This window comes from Nematostella vectensis, chromosome 15 (genome assembly GCF_932526225.1).
Source record: "Nematostella vectensis chromosome 15, jaNemVect1.1, whole genome shotgun sequence".
Taxonomy (NCBI): Eukaryota; Metazoa; Cnidaria; class Anthozoa; order Actiniaria; family Edwardsiidae; genus Nematostella; species Nematostella vectensis.
This window is the reverse complement of record NC_064048.1, coordinates 7,831,006-7,854,384: the sequence shown is the minus strand read 5'-3', so window position 1 is coordinate 7,854,384 and position 23,379 is coordinate 7,831,006. Positions and strand designations below refer to the sequence as shown.

Below are 23,379 nucleotides of genomic sequence, written 5' to 3'. Positions count from 1 at the left end.
ACAGCCATACTAAGGTTGATTGACTGAATACTGATTTTGCGATACTGCAGAGCCGTATAAGGCCACATAAGATTGGGGGAGGGGGGGCCAATACAGAGACTTTAAAAATACTGGGAGGCACAGCCACGCCCCTATTGGTCATTTCCCTTTTAAATATTGGGGGAGACATGCCCCAAGTGCCATACCCCCTGCTATGGCCTGCACTGTAATATTTTGATAGACAAAGACAAAGGAATGAAGACTTAGATCTTTGAGGGACACGATATAATCCAGCATCCCAGCTGTAAAGAGAGTGATTATTTCCATATTCATGTTGTCATTTATCTATTATCAAAAGGATAGAATATCGCTATGAAAAAAAAAAGACTTTCAATATAATTCTCTCCTAAAAGCCAATCGTTTCAGGTGTTTGGTCTTACCCTACATTTTTCTCCCTTTCTAACTTACCCATCCACGGCAAGGTGAAGACCCTAAGTAAGAGTACGTGCAAAGACAAAGTAAGGGGGGAAACGTTTCTGTTTCCCCTCTTTGTATTGTCTTTGCACATACTCCCGCTTCTGGTCTTCTGGGTTCCTGAGGTTGTAACTTACCCCTTTAGGGCCTTTTCACCAAAGTAGGCACCCTTGCTAAGGTTTCTTACATGGACAGGGTCAGAGTGGACATTGGTCCTTTGGGTGATGTCAACCTGTCAGAGGAAATACAATTAATTCAGGCATTAATTCAGGAGACAAGCAGCAGTGACAAAAATGTAGGGGTAAATGGGGTAACAACCAATTTCCCCTAGACTGCTGGCCTGCTGAAATGTCTAAGTCACACTGGCCATCACATTTCTGTAGCTTTCAACAGTAACTTTACACGTTTATTACCATTCTTGTTACCAAAGGGTTTGTAGATAAAATAATAGGATTTCCTGGTCACTTATGGGGAATTGTGACAGTGAAAATACATATTGTAACAGGAAGGCCATGACCATAGATGTTGAAATACTGATTTTGAGTGGCTGCATAATTAACAGTAAATGTTTAATAGAAGTACAGTACCACTGTATTACATATCTACTAGAATTCTTCCACACACAAAAAACCTTTAATAAGTTATCTAATGTTTTTTCAACAAGAGTTGACTGAGTATGTAACATCTCACAGGGCAGTGCACCTCCACAAGCTCATTTCCTCTCGACTCTTACATTTCCACTTTTGATAATGAAGAAGGTGTCGCCTCGAGCACCTTGTCGTATTATGTACTCCCCTTCTTCATAGAATGTCTGAAGTAAGAAAAGATAGGTGTTCAATTTTGGCATTGATTCCACCACTGATACATGCACCCAAGAGGGACTTTCCCTTTTCAAATGCCTTGAAAGGGCCTTTGGGCCCCCTCCTGTTAAATATCATGGCTACGCCGTTGTGTAAGTGTTTGTAGTTGTAAGACTAGATTTACTGAGCGAAAAAAACAAAGAGAAGCAAGCTCTAAAAAAATTTTAAATTTTCGGTTGAAGGCGGGTATTCGTACCAAAGCACCTGGGGTGGGTGGGTGGTGGTGGGGGGGGGGGGGAGTGTTAGGTGGATAGATGATCTGGAAGGGAGGAAAATGTTGAACATAAATGATGGCGTGGAATGGCAAGACTGGGGATGACAAAAACGAGTATATAGAGTTACAAAATGGAAAGGTGGGATATTTCTTAGAGCTCTTCGAAATGTAAAGCAACCTTACGTGTATTCTAGCACAAGGTTTATCATCAGGAGGTAAGACCAGGCACTAGTCAAATGCGAAGGGGAGAAATAAAACTGGGAGCCGAGGGATGCTAGGGGGTGGGTGGAAAGATGGAGAAGGTCTAGTGAGAAAGGAGTTCGCATTTGAGACGTATTTTAAAGTGAATGAGTGGCTAGCCAATTCACCTTACCCCTAATTTTCAAGTCTGCGGCAGTGTATGCCAAGAAGTACAAGTCATTACTGACTTGTTTACTGTGTGATGTGATGTGTTCCAGCTTATCACTTATTCAAACAGTTATAAAAATATGAGCAAGTCTCATTAAGTTGACAAAATTATCTCTGTCAATTCAACAAATGACAATAAATATCCTGCATATTTTTGGCTTTGACAATTTAACTGGTTGCACTGTAACTTTTTCTAGTTTTCAGTTTAGATGCTTGGAACATATTCCTTACCTCTTCTATGACATCAGCAATTTTTAGAAGATAGGACTCAGCAAGATCTTTTAGTAAGTTGACACTAATAAACAAAACACACAATATTTTTTTTTAATATGCAAGGCCGAAATACAGTATTTACCAGCTTAGAAGAACCTAGAATTTAAGTACCTGTTAGCCTAATACCAAAAAGACCCCCGTCAAAACAGAGTCTATTTAGCCTTAAATTTGAAACAGGTTCCTATTTTTTTAATGAACCTTCAAGATCTCCCAGCTATGAAGAAAATCATCACTCTCAAGCAGTAAGCTAAAAAATGATTCTATAATGACCACATATTGTACGAAGGCCGGCCAGTATTGACATTTCATCATTCTAGATACCCCACTTCTAACAGCCACTTTAAGACCTATTTATGCTAACCTGGAAAACCCCAGGTTCTTATAAGCAGGTAAGTACAGATTATTCACAGAGACACAGGTTGTCTGATATTGAGTGCATCTGTACGAAGATCAGACAATTACCAGGCACACATAGCCTGGATTGGTTCATAGGGTTGCTGATGCAAGACACTTCTTCATATTGTGCTTGGTGAGTGGGTGGGATGATTGTGTCGTGGGATATACATGCAGTGGGTTGTTATATACACAGTTCCCATATCCATGTAGGCTTATCACAGAAGGGGAAAAAATTCTTGAAGGATGCTTACATAACTTGACAAATGAATTTGAGGTAAAGCCTTTTAAAACACCTAAGGAAAAAACAAAGTCTATCCGAAAACAAAAAAACAAGGCCCTTCTTTAACTACCCAGGTCTGATGCACTTTACCTGCGCAGAAATTCCATGTGCTCCGCTGTACGCATCAGTCCTGTCTTCATCATGATGGTCTGGAAGGTCTGGCGGTCGATTGCCCATAACTTACCAGAGGTTTGAGCTAATAATGCAAATAATGGTCAGATTAGATGCTAAAACAGAGCTACAAGCAACAAAAGCAATCTCAAGCTTGACACAGCATGCCAATAAATTCTACTATATACCCCTGAAAAAGGAGAAAAAACATATAAAACTTGGAGCTCTTACAACTATTCCCTATTTGAAATAAGATTGTATGGGAGCATCTAAATATTGCAACACTTGCTAGAAATGACAGTCTGCCCTGAAAAAAGTCTTTTTAAAGTAAAACATTTGGCAGAGTCAACTATCAGCAGAGCCGTAGCAGGCCACATAAGATTGGGGGGGAGGGGTGGGCACAATACAGAAACATTAAGAAAATATCTGGGGTGCACATGCCCCCAGTGCCTCACTCCATTTCAACAGCCCTGATCAGTTTTTGGTGTACCAAGGTATAAAATACAATTATATAATACTAACATTTGAAAAAGTTTTATAAGATTAACTTATTTGTTTACAAATGCTATTTATTTCATTATTATAAATAAAGCCTACCTCTGACGCTGGCTGTTCGGGTACAGTTGTACAAAATTGCAAGTTCTCCAAAAGCTTTCCCCGGACCCATATGGCCAAGTACTGTTCCCTCCTTCGTCACCTGACATTTTCCCTCTGCAATGAAATTTCATCACTCAGAAAGCATGAAATAAGAAAACTGACGGAAGTTTAGCAATAAATCACTAAAAAAAAAAAGGAAAAAAAAAGAAAGAAGGCAGATATCCATCTCTTAAGCCAAGAGGTTAACAAGGTGGTCCAAAAATCAACAGCATTTGTGTTATACATACTGTACGGAAGTAAAGTAACACACATTGTACCTTCAAGGACGTAGAGGTGGGAGCCCGGTTCTTTTTCCTTGATAATATATTCATCACGCTTAAACATCCGTTCACACATGCATTCAACAACTTCACGGACTTGTGAAGCCTCCAAGTTCTTAAGAAAGTCATTGTCCAGTATAGCCTCCTTAATGAGCTCTTTGGATCTAAAAAAATAGCAAAAAAAATATTTCAAACATCCTTCATTATTGAGAGATAAGTGGACTAAATCTTGGGTTGCCTGTAGTAGTCATTGGGCACCCTGTGGAAGTTGGGTTTCCTGTGGTTTCAAGATGGCTGCTATATGTTGCACAAGGAGAAATACAAACCGAAAGAGTTGCAATGTAAGTAGCATATGGATAAATCCAGGAAAGAAATTACCAATTAAATACAGGTAAGAGAATGAAAATGTATATGTGAGGTATCTTTAAATTAGGTGTTTAGTAGTTGAATTCTATTTGAAACCTCAAAAGTAGCAGCTGCATAGCTCAATATGTGGAAAAAATGCAAACACATGGGTAGATAATTATCAGGTTTCCTATGAACTTGGCTTCAAAGAAGTGACAACTGCATAATTGACATCATGACTGAAATCAAGAGAGGTGACATTTGACATGCTGTTATGACATAATCAATCATATCAGGCCATTAAGAAATCACAGCCAAAAAAGATTTGAAACATTACTCTTTTTAATCCCTCCTACAGCATTTGGATTTAGACTGATTGATGCAAGATATATCATTATAGGTAATGACATAAAATGGTTCAATATGGCAAAAAAATGACAAAGATAGCTGTCAGATAATTACACTTCCCACATGTGCGTCAATGTTTTTTTGCTTATGCTTTTAAGGACATCCAGTGTTGTCTTTTATGTAATCTTTGCACTAAAAGGTACCCAATTAAAAGTCCTCATGTAAAACCAATAAAAAGTCTGAAACAATATAAATAATCAATAAAAAAAACTTACTAAAAAGATTATCAGAATTATTAATTAATAGACTACAGTTGAGTACATATTGTCTGGAATCATGAACTCATCTTACCATTATACTAGCCAAATTACCAAATTTAAAAGAGTATTAACTACCATAATCTGTTCATGTTTGATATATACATATGTACTAAAAGACCTCCTGATAACAATATTTAAGCTTTATACTTTCTTTCGAATTGAACTATAAAATGGATGATACTTTGAACAATAAGGTCAATCAAAATTTCTTATCCTTATATGCAGATTTTAAAAGAGGACTAAGCCAAGACCTAAACCAGAAGTTGTTGGGTAAATAAGTTACAAATTAGGCCATCAAATTATTTGTCTTGATAGTGATTTGTACTTGGTATGTCTTTATTTAGTAGACATGTTTCAGATTTGTTAAACTATCTCATCACATTAGAAGAACACATTGGAAAGAAAAAAATTGAAAGCTGAAAAACAATTGTGAAAGACTTTTTTATTACAATATGTCCATTCTAAACATTTCCAGTATTTCTTGGTGTATTCTAACAAACTCTTTACGGGCATTGCTGGGTAAAACTACAGGAATCTGTTTCTTTTTATAACTATACATTGTAAACTCTTTAAAGCTTGGAAATAAAGCAGGTCTAACAATGAACAAAAAACAGACTATTACCACTTAGTAATTGCCAGGGTTCTCTTTGTCTTTTGAATTTAATGGATTTTTCTCTTGTTCTTGAAGCAATAAAAATCAGATTTTTTTAAGTCAATAAAGACTTGTGGTTTATGCCATGGTCAAGGGCAACAATGAACTGGCTAAATTTGCAAGATGTATTACAATGGTTTATCCTTAAATATCACAAGAATGTGAAAGGATTATTGGAACTGCACACTTAATATGCTATGCTATGCTTGATTTGACATTTTGGCAAAGCCATAATTCAGTAGATGTCACTCTTTATATTATTGCACAAAGATAAGATTTTCTTTGAAAAGATTAGTTACACTTGAATGAGCATAGCTAATTAAGCTTCATTTCAATTTTATGCATTACAAAGCCTGGGTCCTATATTGTTATGGTCCACTAGTTCAATAGAACACCTTCTTCAAAAAGATTAATCATACTTGCATTAAGTTAGTAGCATGAAAACTGATGAAAAAAAAAACTTTATTCATGACAGCAAATATTTCTCAATCTGTTTAGGGTATCAAATACATTCTTGCACATATACTAAGAACAAGTTACTTCCATTGCCATGGAAGATCAGAGAAAAAAAAATGTCACATTATTTTTCAAGAGTCATTGTATGAAGCAGTATGGTTTACTACGAGCCCACAAAAACCATGAATCAGATAGAGTCACCAGTTAGACAAAATACTGGAAAAGGATTTAATCTTAACATGCCAGAAACAAGATTTAAAAATTTTAGAACAATACAATAAGGGTGTTGGAATCTTTTGGTGGATTTAGTAATATTTCCTATTTTCTTAAAAAAAAATGTAAAAACAAAACATATAAAAACATAGATGATGGTTACCAACATGGCTATATAGTAGAATGTGTGTTGGTCATATGTTTTAAAGCTGAATGGCTTTTTTGAATGCAGATTAACCATAGATTCTTGTTTATGCTATGAATTAGATACAATAACATGACCAGTGTGTCACAGGAAATCTTCTGAGTTGAAAGCTAGGAGTTAACACATAGGTAGAGACATGACATCTAAGAAAACATGGATTTGCATTGCATACAATAATACACCAAATGTTTAGCACTACCCATGGCAACAAGCAAGAACCTTTTTTTCCAAATTTTCACAATTTGCATTTAGGAATAAATTTATTGGTATCTAATTGTCTATTATTTATTTATTGCTATTTATTGCTAGCCTGTAATTCTTAATATCTTTGGGTATATCCTTGATTTTACAAGAGTCACAGTACCATCTTCACCCATATTAGAGAAGACATTTCCCATTGCTTTGATCACTACTGAAACATTTGTTATCAATCTTCAAACAACAGGCACAATGTATTGCTGACATAGGACAATTGTTTGCATTTTTAAGGCTTAGTCTCTATAATTGTAACACGAGCTACCACTGTGAATTCCTCCAGGTTTTTTTTTACAAAACACCAAAATTGTCTTTATGGCTAAATATAAACATTTTGGCTCAAAATACAACAAAAGCATCATAATTTGGGGTAGATATGTTAACAATTCAAGAAAAAAGGCATAAATGTGTGCATTCTATAGGGCACATAATGGTAAGTGAACATCATTGAGAAGTGATTACGCATTTTAATCGAAATTGAAACATTTTTACGGTCATTAACGCAATTCGAAGTGTCATTGGTTTGCCAAATACTACTTTACTTGGTTATTTATTAGTGCAGTATTCAAATCTCTGAAGTGTGAATATTAAAGTGTGCACTAGATTATTTGGCTTGGCTTAGGGTAGATAACAGAGGCATTTTTTTCTCTTAATATTTCGTGGTTTTGTGGTCTTAATCACAAAGGGTGTTAAAATGAAAAATATTTGAATTTGATCAAAAGAGAGGTAGTAACCGCTGTTATAGCTTCAACGATTGGGTTGGTGTGTTCCATGCTCGTTCAAATACAAGTGCTAGTATTGTGCGTTGAATAACATTGTTCTTTATGCTCGTTAAAAGAACTTCAAACCTACTTAACTAATAAGTCTATTTCATAAACGAATTCGAGATGCCATCTTCTTTCGCCTCCTCTTAGGGGAAATTAAACCCCATTCTTGACGAGCTAATATCTCTTTTTGAAGTCAAGTATATCGACCGAGCTTGGCTTTAAGCGGCAGATTTGCGCCAACCTTACGATGTTCAAGCAGTATAACTTGCATTTATCTGCAGTTTGATCATATGGTTCATTCTTATCGCTGGCATTTTCGACATGAGCTTTAAGTTACTTATATATCTCGGTAACTAAGGTCTTTCTCATAGAAAATCGCGTACATTCAATAAGCATAGTTACTCCAAACAATACGCTAAGCCTCCAATAGTTCTATCTAAATACCAACTGTTAGGCATTTTTCGGGAACTACTCTCCGTTCCTAATCGAATATTCCTCCCTTCGTGTGCATAATAACAAACAAGGGATTCGTGAGTCCAGGGGCACTTTCTATAATAACGTCTAAAAGAATTGGCTTAAAAGACCAGAAAATTCGCATTACAATGTTGGATTCTACTGTGTAATAATAAGATTGCAAAATCGAGACCTTGATCTAAAAGTAATGAGAATTACATTTATGTCAGATGGGAACATCGTGATTTTCGCTGGATACAACGAGTAGTAAAACGGGAAATTCCTTGCTGATCCGAGAGGGTTATGTCTTAAAATGTGATTTATTTAACTCGGATAAGAAAGCCCGAAATTCGAGCTCGCAGGGTTACGAGCGCGCGCTTTTGGCCAGCTTAGTAATCGCCTGATAATAAATGAACACCGTATAGTATACCCGTATTATAGCAATGGATGCTACTTACCCGACGGGAGCTGGTCCCTGGCGGTTGCTTTATAATAGTTATGGGGTTATTTAGAGTGAAAAGTGTAGTGTGGACGGTATTTCGTTGTCCTAATGTAGCGACAGAGACAGTGTGATCGAATTTCTCTCGCTTTACGATCGCGCTTGTATCTCCTTACAAAACCTCCGAGACGTCGTATGCAAGATACTTTGCTGACCTTACAGCGAAGAGCGAGAGAACAGTCAACTCGATACTATTGGAAGTGGCGGACGGATCACTCCTTTACACCATAAATACACACATTTAAGCCTGTGAGAGCCCGGCAAGGCACAATTGCCCTTAACACACAAGCCACAACATCGGGATAGCTATTGACAGAACCGATAGGAGCAGATATGTTATTAAAACTTACGGGTTGATCTTTCTAGACGCAGAGGAAATGATATTACGGCGACATAAATAAGAAGAGACAACAACGTAAAACTGGGTTAGATAGACATTTGCTGAACGTATCAAACAAATAGTTTCAAACCTGGAGTTTTTAGGATGGCGCTGGAGCGGCTTAGAGCTGTCGGCTACTTGCTTCGCGCTTTGCGGTTCGGCCGAAATACCCTGCCGTTGGTTCCGAGCACGACTCCTTCCCCCCGGACCAGCGCTTGCAGGAGGTTGCAACACGGAGCGATATTTATCGAGTTCGCTTTCCAGCCTGCGAATCAACTCATCTTTCCGCCTGAGTTCTTGCTCCAGCGCCATAATCCGTGAATCCTTCATCTTAAGCTCACTGTTCTTTTCCTGTAATGCATGTTGCAACTCCCGCAAGCTCCCCATTTTGGAGTTGGAACGACGAAAACACAAACAACCTTGACTCGAAGCTGGAGTCGGCGTGTGGAGGTTGGCCGGTCCAGCATGCATTGTGTACCGTGACTTCCAAGCTACAAAGCACTCTGGGTAATTAACACTGCTAAGGTCCTTTTCTCACTTGTTCATTTATTTTCCTCGGCCCCGTAGAAATGCGCGAATTTAAGACGAGTAATTTGTGAACGTGTAGTGATCAGCTTGGAACACTCCACATAGAGAGTGTTGAAAGACACTGATAATACTACCTTGGGGCTCGTCCACTCGAGCCCTGTACTGATACCCTCAAATAATTAACCCGTCTTCGGTGACAGAACTATAGGCGATATGAATACTAAATCATAGAATACGTTCGCCTCTTTTGACGCAACGAGCCGGTTAGAAATTCCCCACGATCACTTGTTCGATTTCTACGCCTTCGCGATCACTCGTACAAAAGCAAGAAGTCCGCTACCGTGGCGCGTTTTCGCTTCCAATTCTCTCAATTACTCGTGGTTACGAGATTAGAGTCGCGTGTGCATTCATTTTGCAGGCAAAAGGAGAAGTCGGTTGACCGCAGCTTTCACACTGGATTGTTTGCCCGTATTCGATTCGTTCCTTTCTCTGATACGATTACTCCTTCTGATCAGGTGTTCCAAATTGTGCTCACAGCTCTGACGCTTGCCTCCTTGCGCACCAATAAATTATACTTGTCACTGCTGATAAAGCCCGCGAACGTTCTGATCCCTCATCTGTGCTAATTAAGTCTTAAAAGCCTTTTCCACGGCCAAGACCTTCGTAGGAAAACCGGACGTAGCTCAGCCAATAAGAGAACACGTAACCATTAGTCGATGTGCAGCCGTGCAATTTCCAAGCGCCAAAGTGAATTTGTTTGCTGCTCCGGAGTCGGCGGGGTGGTTAATTAATGTACGGTCCAACAGCGCTGCTCACAATGTTTTCTAAGCCCGTGTCTTCTAAGCCTATGGAATCTCGTATTCTAACCTCTGTGCTCTTGTCTCTAGACTTCTTAGGCCATACATAAACACATCAATGTTTATTCACAGGAGACGAACTATTTGGGCTACCGCGCGAATATTCCACGGACGTTTTCCATCCACTTAAGCAAAGTGAAGGGAGTAAATTGGCTATAACTGACAGTGTGTTTATTCATGCATCCACTCGGTGCTGCTAGCTATAATCACGTCGTGAGGGAAGGGTGCGCTATTTGTCTGGCGTTTCAAGGGTCGAAAGCTGTGAATTTGATTAGTATTTTGAGATGGAAAATGAAATGTTTGACAATCCCATCAAAATGCGATTTCAGGTGCCAAACACAGGAAGCAGCTAGGTAATAAAACTGACTCCATTATCAATGCTCCCCAGAGATTTCGTCTTATGCAAATAGTCAATTGGTGAAGGCATGAGCGCGGCGATAAAACACTAATTTGATCTCGTAGGCGCACTATCCACACAACACACTTAAGTGCAAATATTACAACAACAAAACAAGGCGAAATATCAGAATCAAATTAACCAGATTAATGCCTTGATAATAAACTATGGGCTGAGTCGGTCGGTAGGTGTTTTAAAGTACGTGTTTATTGGTGTTTATGTTGTATTTAATTGCACTTGTGTAGCGCAACCGTGGGGTGAGTTTTGTTTGCGTCGTCTTGACCCGTTCTTCACAACACTTTGTGTGATCTTCAAGAGCGTTCTGTTAAAGCTTTTAGGGACAGACCTCTCTCAAATAAATGCTAGCCATATCCAGGCACGTCCCAAGGGAAGAAAACAAAGGCTTATTTGATTGTGTGGCAAGGTAGCTCAACTGTAACCTCAGAAGCTCGGAATTTGAAAAAAATATATCAACCGATTCGAGCGTTTCCGTTTGTGGCCCTAACTGATGCACGTGTTCTTCGCTTGAATAACACGTACGTGAGGCTGTTTGTTGTGTTTCGTATTCACTGACGCAAAGAATTTAGACCTATACTCTGAGCAGATATAAAGCCTTCGCGATCACCTTAAGGTTGCAGAAATGACACGACTGCTGATTTGTAGTATGTGTATTTAGGTTTTTCGACTCTGCGCATAATGTCTCCGGGTTCTCTAGTTTGTATTTATTCAATGTCTGTCAGATCTATTCGAGGCCCCAAAGAGCTATCAAAACCATAATTGCTGGTTTTGGCAAAGAACAGTTCTACAACAGAATTACTACTATTGTGCGCGGAATCTCTTAGGATAAAGATGGGACCTTGTGAATCTGCTGCATCTTATCTAAGTTGCACTAACAAAGACCAGATGCTGATCTGCACACTATTAGTGTCAGATCTGTCTCAGTTTTCATGGTTTGATCGTAATGTAAGGCGATTTTTCGGATATTCAAAGCAATTTTTCATCGCTTTTTTAATATCCACAAAAAAACACTCACACCACCCCCCCCCCCCCCCCTCCTCCTCCATTTTCAAAGCAGTTATTTCTAATGGAATATAACAAACCCCTTCCTTTTATAAAAATCTCCCTGCAGTCATTTTCACTCTCCTCCTCTTTCTAAATAAAGACTTGGTTATGACAGAAGCTGCTCCGTACACAGTGGTTTTACTCAAGATTAGTGAAAAAAGTGAAAGAAGCCGCTGTGAAAAGCCCCCTGCAAACAACGCCAACATCAGCAGACAGAGAAAAAAAATGTCATGAAATTGTCCAATTCTTAATATATAAGCTCAAGATTCCGCATAGAAGGAGTTCCTCTGACCAAAAGCTTAATTCCAAATTTTAAAGAAATTTAGAAGATATGAAATTTAGATATTAGCCAGCAAAGTTGGCTTAATTTCTGATCAGAGCCCGACTTCTCCCTAAAAACGAGGAGAATTCATACTTTGAACATTTGAAAATTGCACTTCAAGCCTCGTATCTCGAAGATGAATCCATTAGAAAAAAAAATTATTTTGATATGTTGGTTTACATAACATAAGGAACCTCTATGCAAAAAATTCAAGCTTACCGAGACCTTATTTTGGAAAAACTTGCCATTTTTTTGCTCTGTCACATCAGCATAGCTATAGTCGTAAGGGGTGCCCCCTTCCTCTGATAGATGCTATTTTATCTTTATTACGGGAGTACTCAAAGCACACGAACTTAAAACAACCAAAATAATAATCAAAGGTTTATTTTGTTAAGATATTTGTTATTCCACATATGAGTATATTTTCTCGTACCGTGCTCATCTCGTATCAAGCGACTTGAACATGTATTTAGAGTTTTCATTATTATCTATTTCATTGAAAGTGCAGTAAAATTTGTATATTCGCAACTATTCAATCAATTTACGTCTCCCATCTTTATCACACCCCCTGTGTACGCGCTTGTTCATTCAGCTAAGGTTAGTCAGCACGGATGGTAAAACGAACATAGAAGAAAAAAGGGGGCACCCAAAGAAAACAAAGTTTCCAACAGATTGTCGATTGTACGTTTAACGTAAAGCAAAGTATAGAATCAAAAGTACAAACTAGTCTTTAAACTGCCAGAGATCCGAGGTGTCCGTTATATAGAGGTTATGCCATATCAGAAATAAATTGTATTATAAATTGTATTATAAATGTGTTATTTAAAGGCTATTATCCATCGCCGAAAAGAAGCCAAAAGAAGGAAGCCAGCGCCGAAAGATATCTCTCTAATTGAGAAGTATATACATTCTTATTTTATTTATCAATTGTCATAAAACAGAATGAAAAAAAACGTGGAAAATTCATTTAGTTTACCAAATAATCCAAAAAGGGTCTACAGTTAGCCATTTTTAAAATCTGCTTTTTTGTATATTCAATTATTCCAGACCTGACAAAGACTAGAAAAAACCGCAGTGAAATCTTAAAGATAAGGCATTAATATTCAAAAGATAGGTTGAATCCTTATTATATACAATAGAAGAACACAGGAGGAGGAGAGCATTGCACTTTTTCAAGATTATGGGGGAAATTAATTTCTCCTCATAAGAAGAAACGAAATAAATGTGTTCTTGTAAAAAATCGCCTGCTGAGATAATCTAGTTCCTATTACTTGTATGTAAAGCAATAGCAATATTATTTATCTTGAGTTAAATGAAAACATTGTCGCTAAAATGATCTGTTTTGTTTTGTTGGTGCCAAAAAGATTGAATATTGTTTTGAAGATAGCGCCATAGAGACTAGGTAACCGTTCATCTATAACTATAATATCTTTGCTTTCAAAGAAAAGCATTTCCTAAAGTTTTCCCGCCAAGTGTCGCCTGGCATCGTCCTGCCACGATATTTTTATCAGACTTCAAGACACTAAACCTACTTTCATAAGAGCCTATCGTTTCATCAGGGTTATTTTTGCTTCTGAATATCTTACAACAAAAGCCGTCCCTCCTCTTTAAAAGTAATCCATTAGCTACCGTCTCCTTGTCAAAGAAAATTCCCGGCTATTTTTGGCTATTATATCTTGATAATATTACAATGGGCAAATAGTGTTATGAATAAATCTTTGCTCAAGAACAAGTTGATGATTTTCCTAGCCTAGACAGAATTGAATTTTGAACTGTCTGCAGTCATACCCAGTTTTTAATCTAAACAAGTGATCGAGATTAAATAGGAAAAGTATAAACGGAACAACGAAAAGATTAAAGGGAGGAACAGAAACAAGAGGGGATGGGCATTAAAAGGAATAGCTAGATAAAGACAATAGAAGAAAGACTATCATCAAAAAAGCAACAAAGTTGAGGCCGAAACGACGAGAGATTTTGAAACACATTCACTGCGCATGCGTGCACGTCGCTGGCAAACCCAAACAGACGCGACTTAGTGAAACCGATGCTCGAAAAACACTCTGGATGAATTTATGTATTCATAGCAAATTTGTACAACCATAATTCAGCTAAAGTGGCTTATGAAATATTAAGCATTTTCATTTTTCAGTTATTCATATTAGCAAAGGAAAAACAAACAGGAAAAAAGCACAGCGATTTCTTCGAATGTATTTTTTAATGAAATATCACATGTCGCCAAATGGGAAACGATGATATGTTTTATTACGTTTGACGTGGTAAAAAGTCCGGGAGGGTGTATCGCCTGGAATCAGGAATAGTTCTTATATGACTGTAAGAAATAGACTATGAATACTTCAAGGGGGGAGGGGGATATCAAACGGGCATCAGGAACTAGCGTTCATACGAGAGGGGGGAATATTCCACGGGTCCCTGGGCTACCGCATGTCATTGTGCTATTGGCGAGAGCTTATAGGGTGTTGGGGGAAAGAGGTGTTGCGGGGGACCCTCGAGTATCGGCGTCCAAAAATCGCATGGTAATTCCGCGCCAAAAAAAAAAAAAAAAACTAGTATTACTGCATACTACAATACATGTCTATCTGTTTTGGAAAGGTCACACGATTCTCCGTTCAGCACACTAAAAAAAGTGTAGCTTACCTCAATATGATAGAAGACGTGACGTGATGTGAAACTAATTTGCATATCCCCATATACCGCAGACAAACATCATACCGATCCCCCCTCATTTCAGAATTTGTTTCCCTGAAATCTCGCGTGTTTTAGACTCATATTACGCGTACCGAGTAAAATAAGAATATCGAAATACCATAGCCTTTTCATATTTTACCGAAATACCGAGGTGAATTTTTACTTAATACCGTAATACCGCGAACTCCAATGACCCCTCCCCCTTATGTTTTTTAAAGCCGCCATTTTGTCATCCTAGCGAAATGCTGAATGTGAAAAGGCATTCATTTCACTGAGTTTTTGTAAAAAAAAAAATAAGTATTAAACCTTCTTTGCTCTTAGGTAATTATTTCGGGATTTATTCATATGATTTGTCTCACAAGGTCCTGGGCTCGATCCTTGTGGTCGTGCGACAACCAAGAAGAACTGGTTATCGGCCTCAAAATTAAAAAACTTTTAGAGCAAGATACACGAGATAGCCCTCAGCTTTTGATACATGTCTTTGCATTCCCAGAGGTCCCAGCTTCGATCCTTTGGCAGCACCACAGAGCCATGAAAGAATAGCTATTGGTTTCAATCCCTCAATAAATAAATAAGAGTTAGTTACCCGAGATAGCAATCTTAGTGTATCTTTTTTGGGTTAAAAGGATAATGTATCAGTTTTCATATTCCAGGAGGTCCTGGGTTCGATCCACGCGGCCGGATCGTAAGCAAAAATGCTTGCGGCTAGCAAAAATTAAGAAAATTATTAAGAAAATGTTTTGGAAAATTGCTTCCAAAAGATGCGAAATAAATACAGAGGCTTTGAGTCTCCAGTGGTCCTAGGTTCGAACCTTGAGTTCAGATTGGAATACAAAAGAACTCTTACTGGATAAAACCGCCAACATATGCGCTTAATAAGCGTTTAATTTGTTGACTTCGTTTCGTCAGCCCAATTTTCTTTACAATTGATAAAATTCTAATAACGTCTCTTGCCAATCCATAACGTTTCAAGTAGTAGGACTCCTGAAAATTTGCCAACAACCAGAATTCCCTTCTGCAGAGTTAATGCACTTTACAGCCAATGTAATATCCAGGTTCCTTGGAGCAGCAAGATAAAGGCTCGCGTGTCTTTAACCATTAAACCATTTAGCACTCTTCTAGGTGCGGAGACGTTGCCCGAAGGCTAATTATAGAATGCCGTGCATACTTGGATTTTCCATGCACAGTAAGCCATAGAGGGAGGAGGTAACAGAGAATAGAAGTTTAAAGAAGGCCAATAACGACGGTTTAGTGTCCTTATCCGAGAAGACTGGAAACATAACTTCAAGTCACTTGTGACACAAAATCGAATCAAGGCAGGAACCCTGAAAAATCCCCCCAGTTTGATCCTAACCTGCTTGCAGGTGGTACTCGGTGTTATCATCGCGGAAAACCCTCTCCGTTCGATGATCGGGCGCCCGATCATCGAACGGAGAGGGTTTTCCGCGGGCTTAGAATACAATATGGCGCCCGATCATCGAACGGAGAGGGTTTTCCGCGATGATAACACCGAGTACCGCCTGCAAGCAGGCTAGTTTGAGCCAGGATTCGAACCTGGGCCACAGCGGTAAGAGGTCGACGCGCTAACACACCAGGCCACCCGTGCTTTTAAATCGGAAGTAGTAAATTATTAGTTCTTTCTAGCCCGTATGAAATCAGCAAGTGGAATACTGTAAAACATAAACAGTAATGTTTTCTCTCACGTAGCTTCCATTCGTTACCAAGGTTACCGAGGGTCATCATAGAATGACAGGTTATGCAAGCGACTACGCGTAGGCTAATTAAGATTACGAGTCCGGTTAAAATAGGCCCGTAGGTGTGTTATGTTTCCTTGAGACATAACACAGTTTAGCTTTAGGTTAAGATATGATGGATATGAATGATGTCTTAGTGCAATTAAAAAAGCAGTAAAAGAAAAAAGTTTTATCGTAAACATTGTATCGGATATTGGAAAGCTCTGCCACATATCAGATGGTAGAAGAATAACTATCTTTTCAAGGATTATTGGAAAATAAATAAATAAGAAGAGACATTTTTATTTTTGGAGTTGCATGATCTATTTTAAAAATTGCAATAAAGATTATATATTTAAATATAATGAAAACAACACTGATAATTAAAAGAACAGTTATATTTTAGTTTCTGTTAGTTTTAACCAATAATCTTGTTTTTCGTGTTTGATGTAAGATATGAAACGTGATGAAATTTGGAAATTTATATTCCATTTGTGGAAAGGCAATTAAACACTTAAAATGTTGTTAAATGCAGAAATGACTAATTAGCCTAGACATGACTCAGTATGAATGCGTGGGAGTCTAACGTCTGTAGCTTACGGCAAAACATCAAAGCCGAATATATTTCATCGGAAATACTGGCCTACATAATAAGAGGGAGAGAGAAACAAAAACATTGTGTATTTGTCCTTATGAATTCCCCAGAAATGTACACCACATAAGAAATCAATGCTGTATTAGTTTTGTTTTGAATATGGGAAACTTTGATCATTTTTCAAATTACAACTTTCTATTCATTACTTGATAATTCAAAAATAAGATTAAGATGTTTAAACTGTAGAAAGGATTGAGATTCACTGTTATTCAGGCGAATTTAGTTAACTACTGAGATTGAGACATCTCACGTGGTTTCATTGATAATAAAACCACAAGTCACGCAAGTCGAATAGGCGGGCTTCAACGATACGACCCAAGCCTCGTGAAAACAGGACAAACACCGGCCAGCATTGCTGTTGAAGTCTCATTCTGACCGCAAGACAGAGGAAATATTGACGAACGAACTTCGCAGAACCCTTCCAAAATAATGTTTAAAGGGGTAGTGTCATGGTAAGAACTTTGCAATAGCTCTCCGACCCAGTCAAATTCTAATATTGACTTATGAGCCTTTGGTACATGTGGGAGACTTAAATTCAAAGGATATGACCAAAAATTGTCAATAAACATAGCTTTCAATAAAATATTGTATATTATTTCAACAAGGCATTGACAGCTTCAACTGTTCAACTTTTTGTAGACAATTAAAAGCCTACAATAAACACTGACTCCAGACATGCGCTGCCCCTTTAAGCGCCTACATTTTTAGACCAGCAATATTGGGTGATTTTCAAGCAAGACTGGCAGTGTTTGCGAGAGGCTTTTGCTGTGTTTATTGCTGTGTGATTAGAATTAAAAAGCGTTTGTTGTTTGTGGAAATAATGATGGTGATAATGATTGTGTTGCGATGGTGATTGTAACGACGACGATGATGATGATGATTAAGGTGGTGCTATTGATGGTGGGAATGCTGGTTGTAATAGTGCAATTGTGTTATGGTGGTCTGACTGCTACTGGTGGTGATGATTACTTAATGATGACGATAATCATGGTTATGATGGTGATTATGACTGCGCTGGTCGCTTACACTTGATACGTACCTGTCTGACTTGCTAAATTTCCTCGGGTCTGTCCGTGCGACATGCATGCGTTTGGGTTCAGCGGACACGCCCTGCGCTCTTCTCCGTGGGACGGAGGGAGGAGGCATCACCGACATGAGCTTCTCTGTTTTGTTCTCCAACTCGCCGATAGTGTTCTCTTGTTCTCGTATGAGCATCACCTGAAGTAAAAACATATCAGATACAGCCCTAGGAAGTTAAAGTCCGTGAATCCGACTTGCGTGACACTGTTCTTTTGTTTTTGTTTTGAATGTTTAGAACTCCCATCATTTTGACAAATATAACTTACCCAGCATTGTTTGATATCGTAAAAATATAATCGGGTCGACTTTATTGTATGATGAATTAAATTTCAGCATGATTTAAACGGATTTTATTCATGTGCTTGGGGTTTTCATAGCCTACGAAACCACGCTTCACGCAAATCGGATCGACTGGCTTTAAGAGTGGGTGGCTCACGGTACTTATACCCCTATTTAAAAGGTTGACTCAGCCGAAGACCACTGGTAAGATAGAAAGGTATTGTGACTGCTCATAACATTCATAACATGTGCAGCTATTTTAGGTTTCTAATGAAGACCATTTAGTGAATAAACACATTTCAATTAAGACATTGAAAGTTCTAATTTTTCTTTAAGACTTATTTCAAAACGGTATATATAGGGGTGGGGGGGTAGGGGGGGTAGGGGGGGAGGCCATGTAAACATGGCTGATACAGCCCTGGCTCCTTGCGACCACTTTCGTGCGCTACCGGCTCTAGTAGAGGTGGGTGTAAGTGGGGTGCAAAAAACCGCAAAACCGCACAGAATAAACTAATATAACCGCAAACCGCGCAGTCAGCTAGAGAAACCGCAATACCGCGAAATAATATATGAAAAACCGCGACAGACTCAAGGCAAACCCTTACGTCCCTTCTAGTAAATACCACTGGTTCCAAGCGCTGTTTGAAATCTCACTCACGAACTGGTAGTTAAAAGCTGACGCAAACAACGAGAACAACCACTTTAGTCAAATCTACCTCCCCCTAAATACCTGCCTGGCCTCCCGCCTGGCTCTCCTCACATGCATACACTAATCTGCATATTAAATGGCCATCAAACTCTCCTCTTGTAATCACTCACCTTTGACATAACGTCCATGCGGAGTGTGCGAATTTCACTATGTAGAATCTCTAGTTCGCGTTTCTCCATGTCTTCGCGCTCCTTGATGATGTTCTCGTATTCACGGATAACCTGTCAACGATTGCATGACAGAAGTTATGTTGTGATGAGCATTGTCTCCCTGCGAAAGCAAAGTTGTTCCCCCACACCACGACCCAGCTTCAAAAAAACACAATTTTCTATGTGAAGAATCACCTAATGTTGCATTATATCAGTATGACTGCTATTACTGAGTTCACTCCTTCATGTCACCCCCGCCTAGCGCTCCCTGCGTACCTAGTCCCTCTCCGTTGCCCACCAACCCTCCCTGTGTACCTGGTCTCTCTGTGTTGCCCAACCCAACCCTACCTGCATACCCACACCACCCCCCCTTCTATTGTCATCCCAACAAGCCCTCCCTGCGTAGCTAGTCCCTATCTACTGCCCCCCCCCCCCCCCCATTCTTCCCTACGTACCTAGGCCTCTCCTCTATTGCCATCCCCACCCCTCCCTGGAAATGACGGAAAACATGACATGACGCTTCAAATAAGCCAATTAGCTTCAAATAAATAAGTGGGTAATAGCAAACACAATATCAAACGCGACTTCTTTTTAGCTTTTCGCACCCTAAGCTCATAAATAGCGCAAGGATGATCAATGTGAAATGTGTTAAAAGGCACAAATTTGGGTATGTGCATTTCGGCCTCACCTTATTGTGATGTTTTGAAAATAATTCCGGAATACAAGGTACCGATGGCCATTGTAAGAAATCGTGTCTTCTTTATCTATCTCGGATCGCGCATTTTCCAGGTTTTCCGTCATGTCCTCTCCCTGAGTCTCTGATCCCTCTTTATCCCCCCTCCCTGTGTATACCTAATCCCACTCTATTGCCCCCGCCCAACCCCTGCGTTTTTTGTTCCTCTCTGCCCCCTTTCCGAGCTCTATCATATGGACCTCGTCTTTTCTGCGCAGTTCCTTCCTGAGAAACTCGATCTCTCGTCTCTGGATGTCCATCTGCTTGTTGCGCTCCCTAAGGGCACTCTCTAGCAGCTTGACCGAGCTCTTCAGCCATTCCATGTTCAGCGCTGTTGTACGACCTGTGCATGAAGACAGAGGGAAAAAATGGCATGAAATTTTCCAATTCTCAATATATAAGCTCAAGATTCCGCATACAAGGAGTTCCTTTGACCAAAAGCTTAATTCCAAATTTCAAAGAAATTTAGAAGATATGAAATTTAGATATAAGCGAACAAAGTTGGCTTAATTTCTGATCAGAGCCCAACTTCTCCCTAAAAACGAGAAGAATTCATACTTTGAACATTTGAAAATTGCACTTCAAGCCTCATTTCTCGAAGACGAATCCATTAGAAAAAAATACTTTTGATATGTTGGTTTACATAACATAAGGAACCTCATGCAAAAATTCAAGCTTACCAAACTTAACCAGACCTTATTTTGGGAAAACTTGCCTTTTTTTTTTTTTTTTGCTCTGTCGTGCATGAACAAAACGGACCGCTTGCTATTTTAATAGGTCCCAACTGAGAAGCCAGTCACTTCAACAGGTCGGCAAGAGATCGCCGTCTCGCGCATGCTCGACTGCCCATTTTATGCTTTTGTATGTAGGTGTTACATGAGGCAATTTTCCTGCAACTTCCATGCAACGATTGCGAATATAAAAATTTCAGGTTGCAAATATCGTTACTCAAGTAACGGTATTCAATCGCGGATGGTTATTTGAATTCCTCTTGCAAATATGGCGTTATACTTTAAATAAAAATAATAGTAATAAGAGAGTGTCTGGTCGACATTTTTAATTCCTCTTCTGAACAGACTAATGTACTAGCTTTTCCTACTCTCTGTTGCAAGAGTTGTGTAAGCACGAGTGTGAAATACACCTATTCAATAAAGGTTGTCAGTGTAAATGGCGATTGGCAAATGGCAGTTCTACGACCGAAAGTAGCCATGCGTTTTGGAGAATATGGATAAATCAAAACAATTATCCATTAAAGGTTACCAATGCTTGGCTCTGACATTGCTGGACTTTATTTAACACCTTTAATTTTACAAATTATTAATTAGTACCCATAAGCCATTTACTATTCGCCATTCGTACTGGCAACCTTTTGTGAAATAGGTGTATACAGCTAAACAAAGGCGATACTTACGCTCTCGCTCATGCCGCGAAGCTGTTTGCGACGGCGGTGGCGGAGACTGGGCCCCCGCACCCCCCATGGCTGCTCCAGCATTGTAGCCAGTATAGGAACCCGTATTGGCGGCCGTCACAGAGCCATGGCTGGTGGCGGGGTTCATACCAAAGTGGGTGATACTTGGAGGTGAAGGCGTGGGTGGGGTCGAGGACTCATTGAAGAAGGGACTGCCTCGTCTACTGAACTTGAAGACTGTTTGTGCCGAGGACCCGCTTTGCATTTTTACACACGGAAGCCTCGCGTCTGATTCAACAAAAGAACCTGTTTCAGAATCTTTTATAGCAGGACAATCAACATTTAAATTTCTGAAATATACTCTGCTGCCATATTACTTTCTCAAGTGAAAATTCTAGTGGGGTAAACAAGTGTTGTCCGCCTGGAACGATGATATTTTAGCTTGATTTTATGCTTTAGTTTGGGTTGCACTTGACACGTCAGCTTGTCTCACTAAAAGACTGAAGATATGTTTTTACTCGAAGTAGTTTATCGGAACACGTCAGGCCCGTACCCAGGGGGGTGCAACGGCCGCCACAACGGCCGAAGGTCCACTTTCGGTTCCCAATAGACGTGCTATTTGTAGACAAAACTATAAGCAAAAGCTAGATCGTTCTGGTATGTAGCCAAATCCGACAATAAACATCCCGTGGCAATACTGCAAAGGCATAAAAAATCCTATTTTAGGGGGTGTTCAGAGTTGTATCAGAGAACTACCCCCCCCCTCCCCCCGGGCCTGCACGTACCTGTGTTATTAATGTGTGGTGGTGGTGTCGGGGCAAACTTGTGCGAGCCGACGGCAGCTCTTTCATTCTCTCCCAATCACTGCTGAAACGAAAGTGCACAGCTCAGCCTAAAATAGCAACTGTCCATCAGAGAATGACCTTGGTGAATGCACGATGTGAAATGTTCGCCACAGCGCACTCACATATCAGAAAAAGGCAACCACAACAGCGCGCAACATTTGTCTAACATTTTCCTGTGGTGGCAGACGTATGTCAAGAGAGACAGTCTCTGCAAAAATCATCTGTTAATTGGCCCCGCACGCACGAAGAATAAAACGATTTAACCTATTTACTCCTAAACTGACCAAAACCGGCTGTGGTGAATTTGTTATCATAGTCTTAACCCCTGTCCGTTATTTTCTTTTACATTTAGTAAGATTAAATATAAAAAGAAATCATAGAAGGAAAATCTCGAGGTGTCCTGGAGCACAGAAGGATAGTTGACATGAACTGACTGGAAATAAGGCACTGCCTAAGCGCGGAACCCTGGAACTCTATGGTTGTGTGTACCCACACCAAAATTGAGTACATTCCAGGTATACCTCTAACGTACCCCGAAAGTTATACCCGAAATGACTGACTGTTGAAACCTTTTTGGTATGTTATAGGTAAAGTCATCAGAATCATCTCATTAGGGAGTTCTCCATCGGGTCAAACGAATAGCCAAGAATCTATCCCCTAGATGTTTTGGATCTCTTTCTTGAGCATCTAGACGTATTTAGGAACTGCCTAAAGGTAACAAAGCCTCAAATTTAATTGATGTACAAACGAAATGATTGAATAATTAAACTTCATCCTCGGGAACCCAGGGCATCGAGGTGAGCGTAACTAAGCGGATCAGGGAGGGTTTTTTTCTCCTTTCCTCCTCTCGCTCGCCCCTTCCCCTCCTTTTGCCTGTTACGCTGATTCAACACCCTGGGTTCCCGAGGATGAGGTGCAATAATCATCTTTGAAAATGCCAGAAATTCTCGCCAATGGCCCACAGATCCAATTCCAACGGTCCATTCCAATAGCAGCCACGTACTCCTTTTACCTGTCTATATCGCAGCTCAAATACGTATAAGCTCTAGCATCTCAAGAGTATCCATTATATCTGATTGCATTACTTACTGACCCTTCAGCTTCATACGTCA

At 39.5% G+C, this 23,379-nt stretch overlaps 1 protein-coding gene and 1 long non-coding RNA gene across 8 annotated transcripts in view; one reads left to right on the top strand and one right to left on the bottom strand.

The window, feature by feature from the left end:
• Nucleotides 1–23,379, bottom strand: part of LOC5509991 (cGMP-dependent protein kinase 1) — a 38,890-nt gene that overhangs the window by 11,125 nt on the left and 4,386 nt on the right. For 4 of the 7 annotated variants that reach the window (XM_032379072.2, XM_032379073.2, XM_048722377.1 and 1 more), the window contains exons 2-12: nt 22,208–22,289; nt 21,426–21,710; nt 20,215–20,357; nt 19,243–19,353; nt 18,104–18,282; nt 3,910–4,076; nt 3,593–3,706; nt 2,975–3,080; nt 2,167–2,230; nt 1,187–1,264; nt 591–685 (exon numbers count right to left, since the gene is read on the bottom strand). In XM_032379072.2, coding sequence (XP_032234963.1) covers nt 591–685; nt 1,187–1,264; nt 2,167–2,230; nt 2,975–3,080; nt 3,593–3,706; nt 3,910–4,076; nt 18,104–18,282; nt 19,243–19,353; nt 20,215–20,357; nt 21,426–21,687 — 1,319 coding nt within the window. In that variant the 5' untranslated portion in view covers nt 21,688–21,710; nt 22,208–22,289. Of the gene's footprint in view, nt 1–590; nt 686–1,186; nt 1,265–2,166; nt 2,231–2,974; nt 3,081–3,592; nt 3,707–3,909; nt 4,077–8,895; nt 10,377–18,103; nt 18,283–19,242; nt 19,354–20,214; nt 20,358–21,425; nt 21,711–22,207; nt 22,290–23,379 lie in introns of those variants that run through there. The other 3 variants (XM_048722378.1, XM_048722380.1, XM_048722381.1) reach the window with 2 other exon arrangements.
• Nucleotides 4,189–23,011, top strand: LOC125560600. Its single transcript, XR_007306683.1, has 2 exons — nt 4,189–4,303; nt 22,855–23,011. It is a non-coding gene; the product is annotated as an uncharacterized LOC125560600 (long non-coding RNA).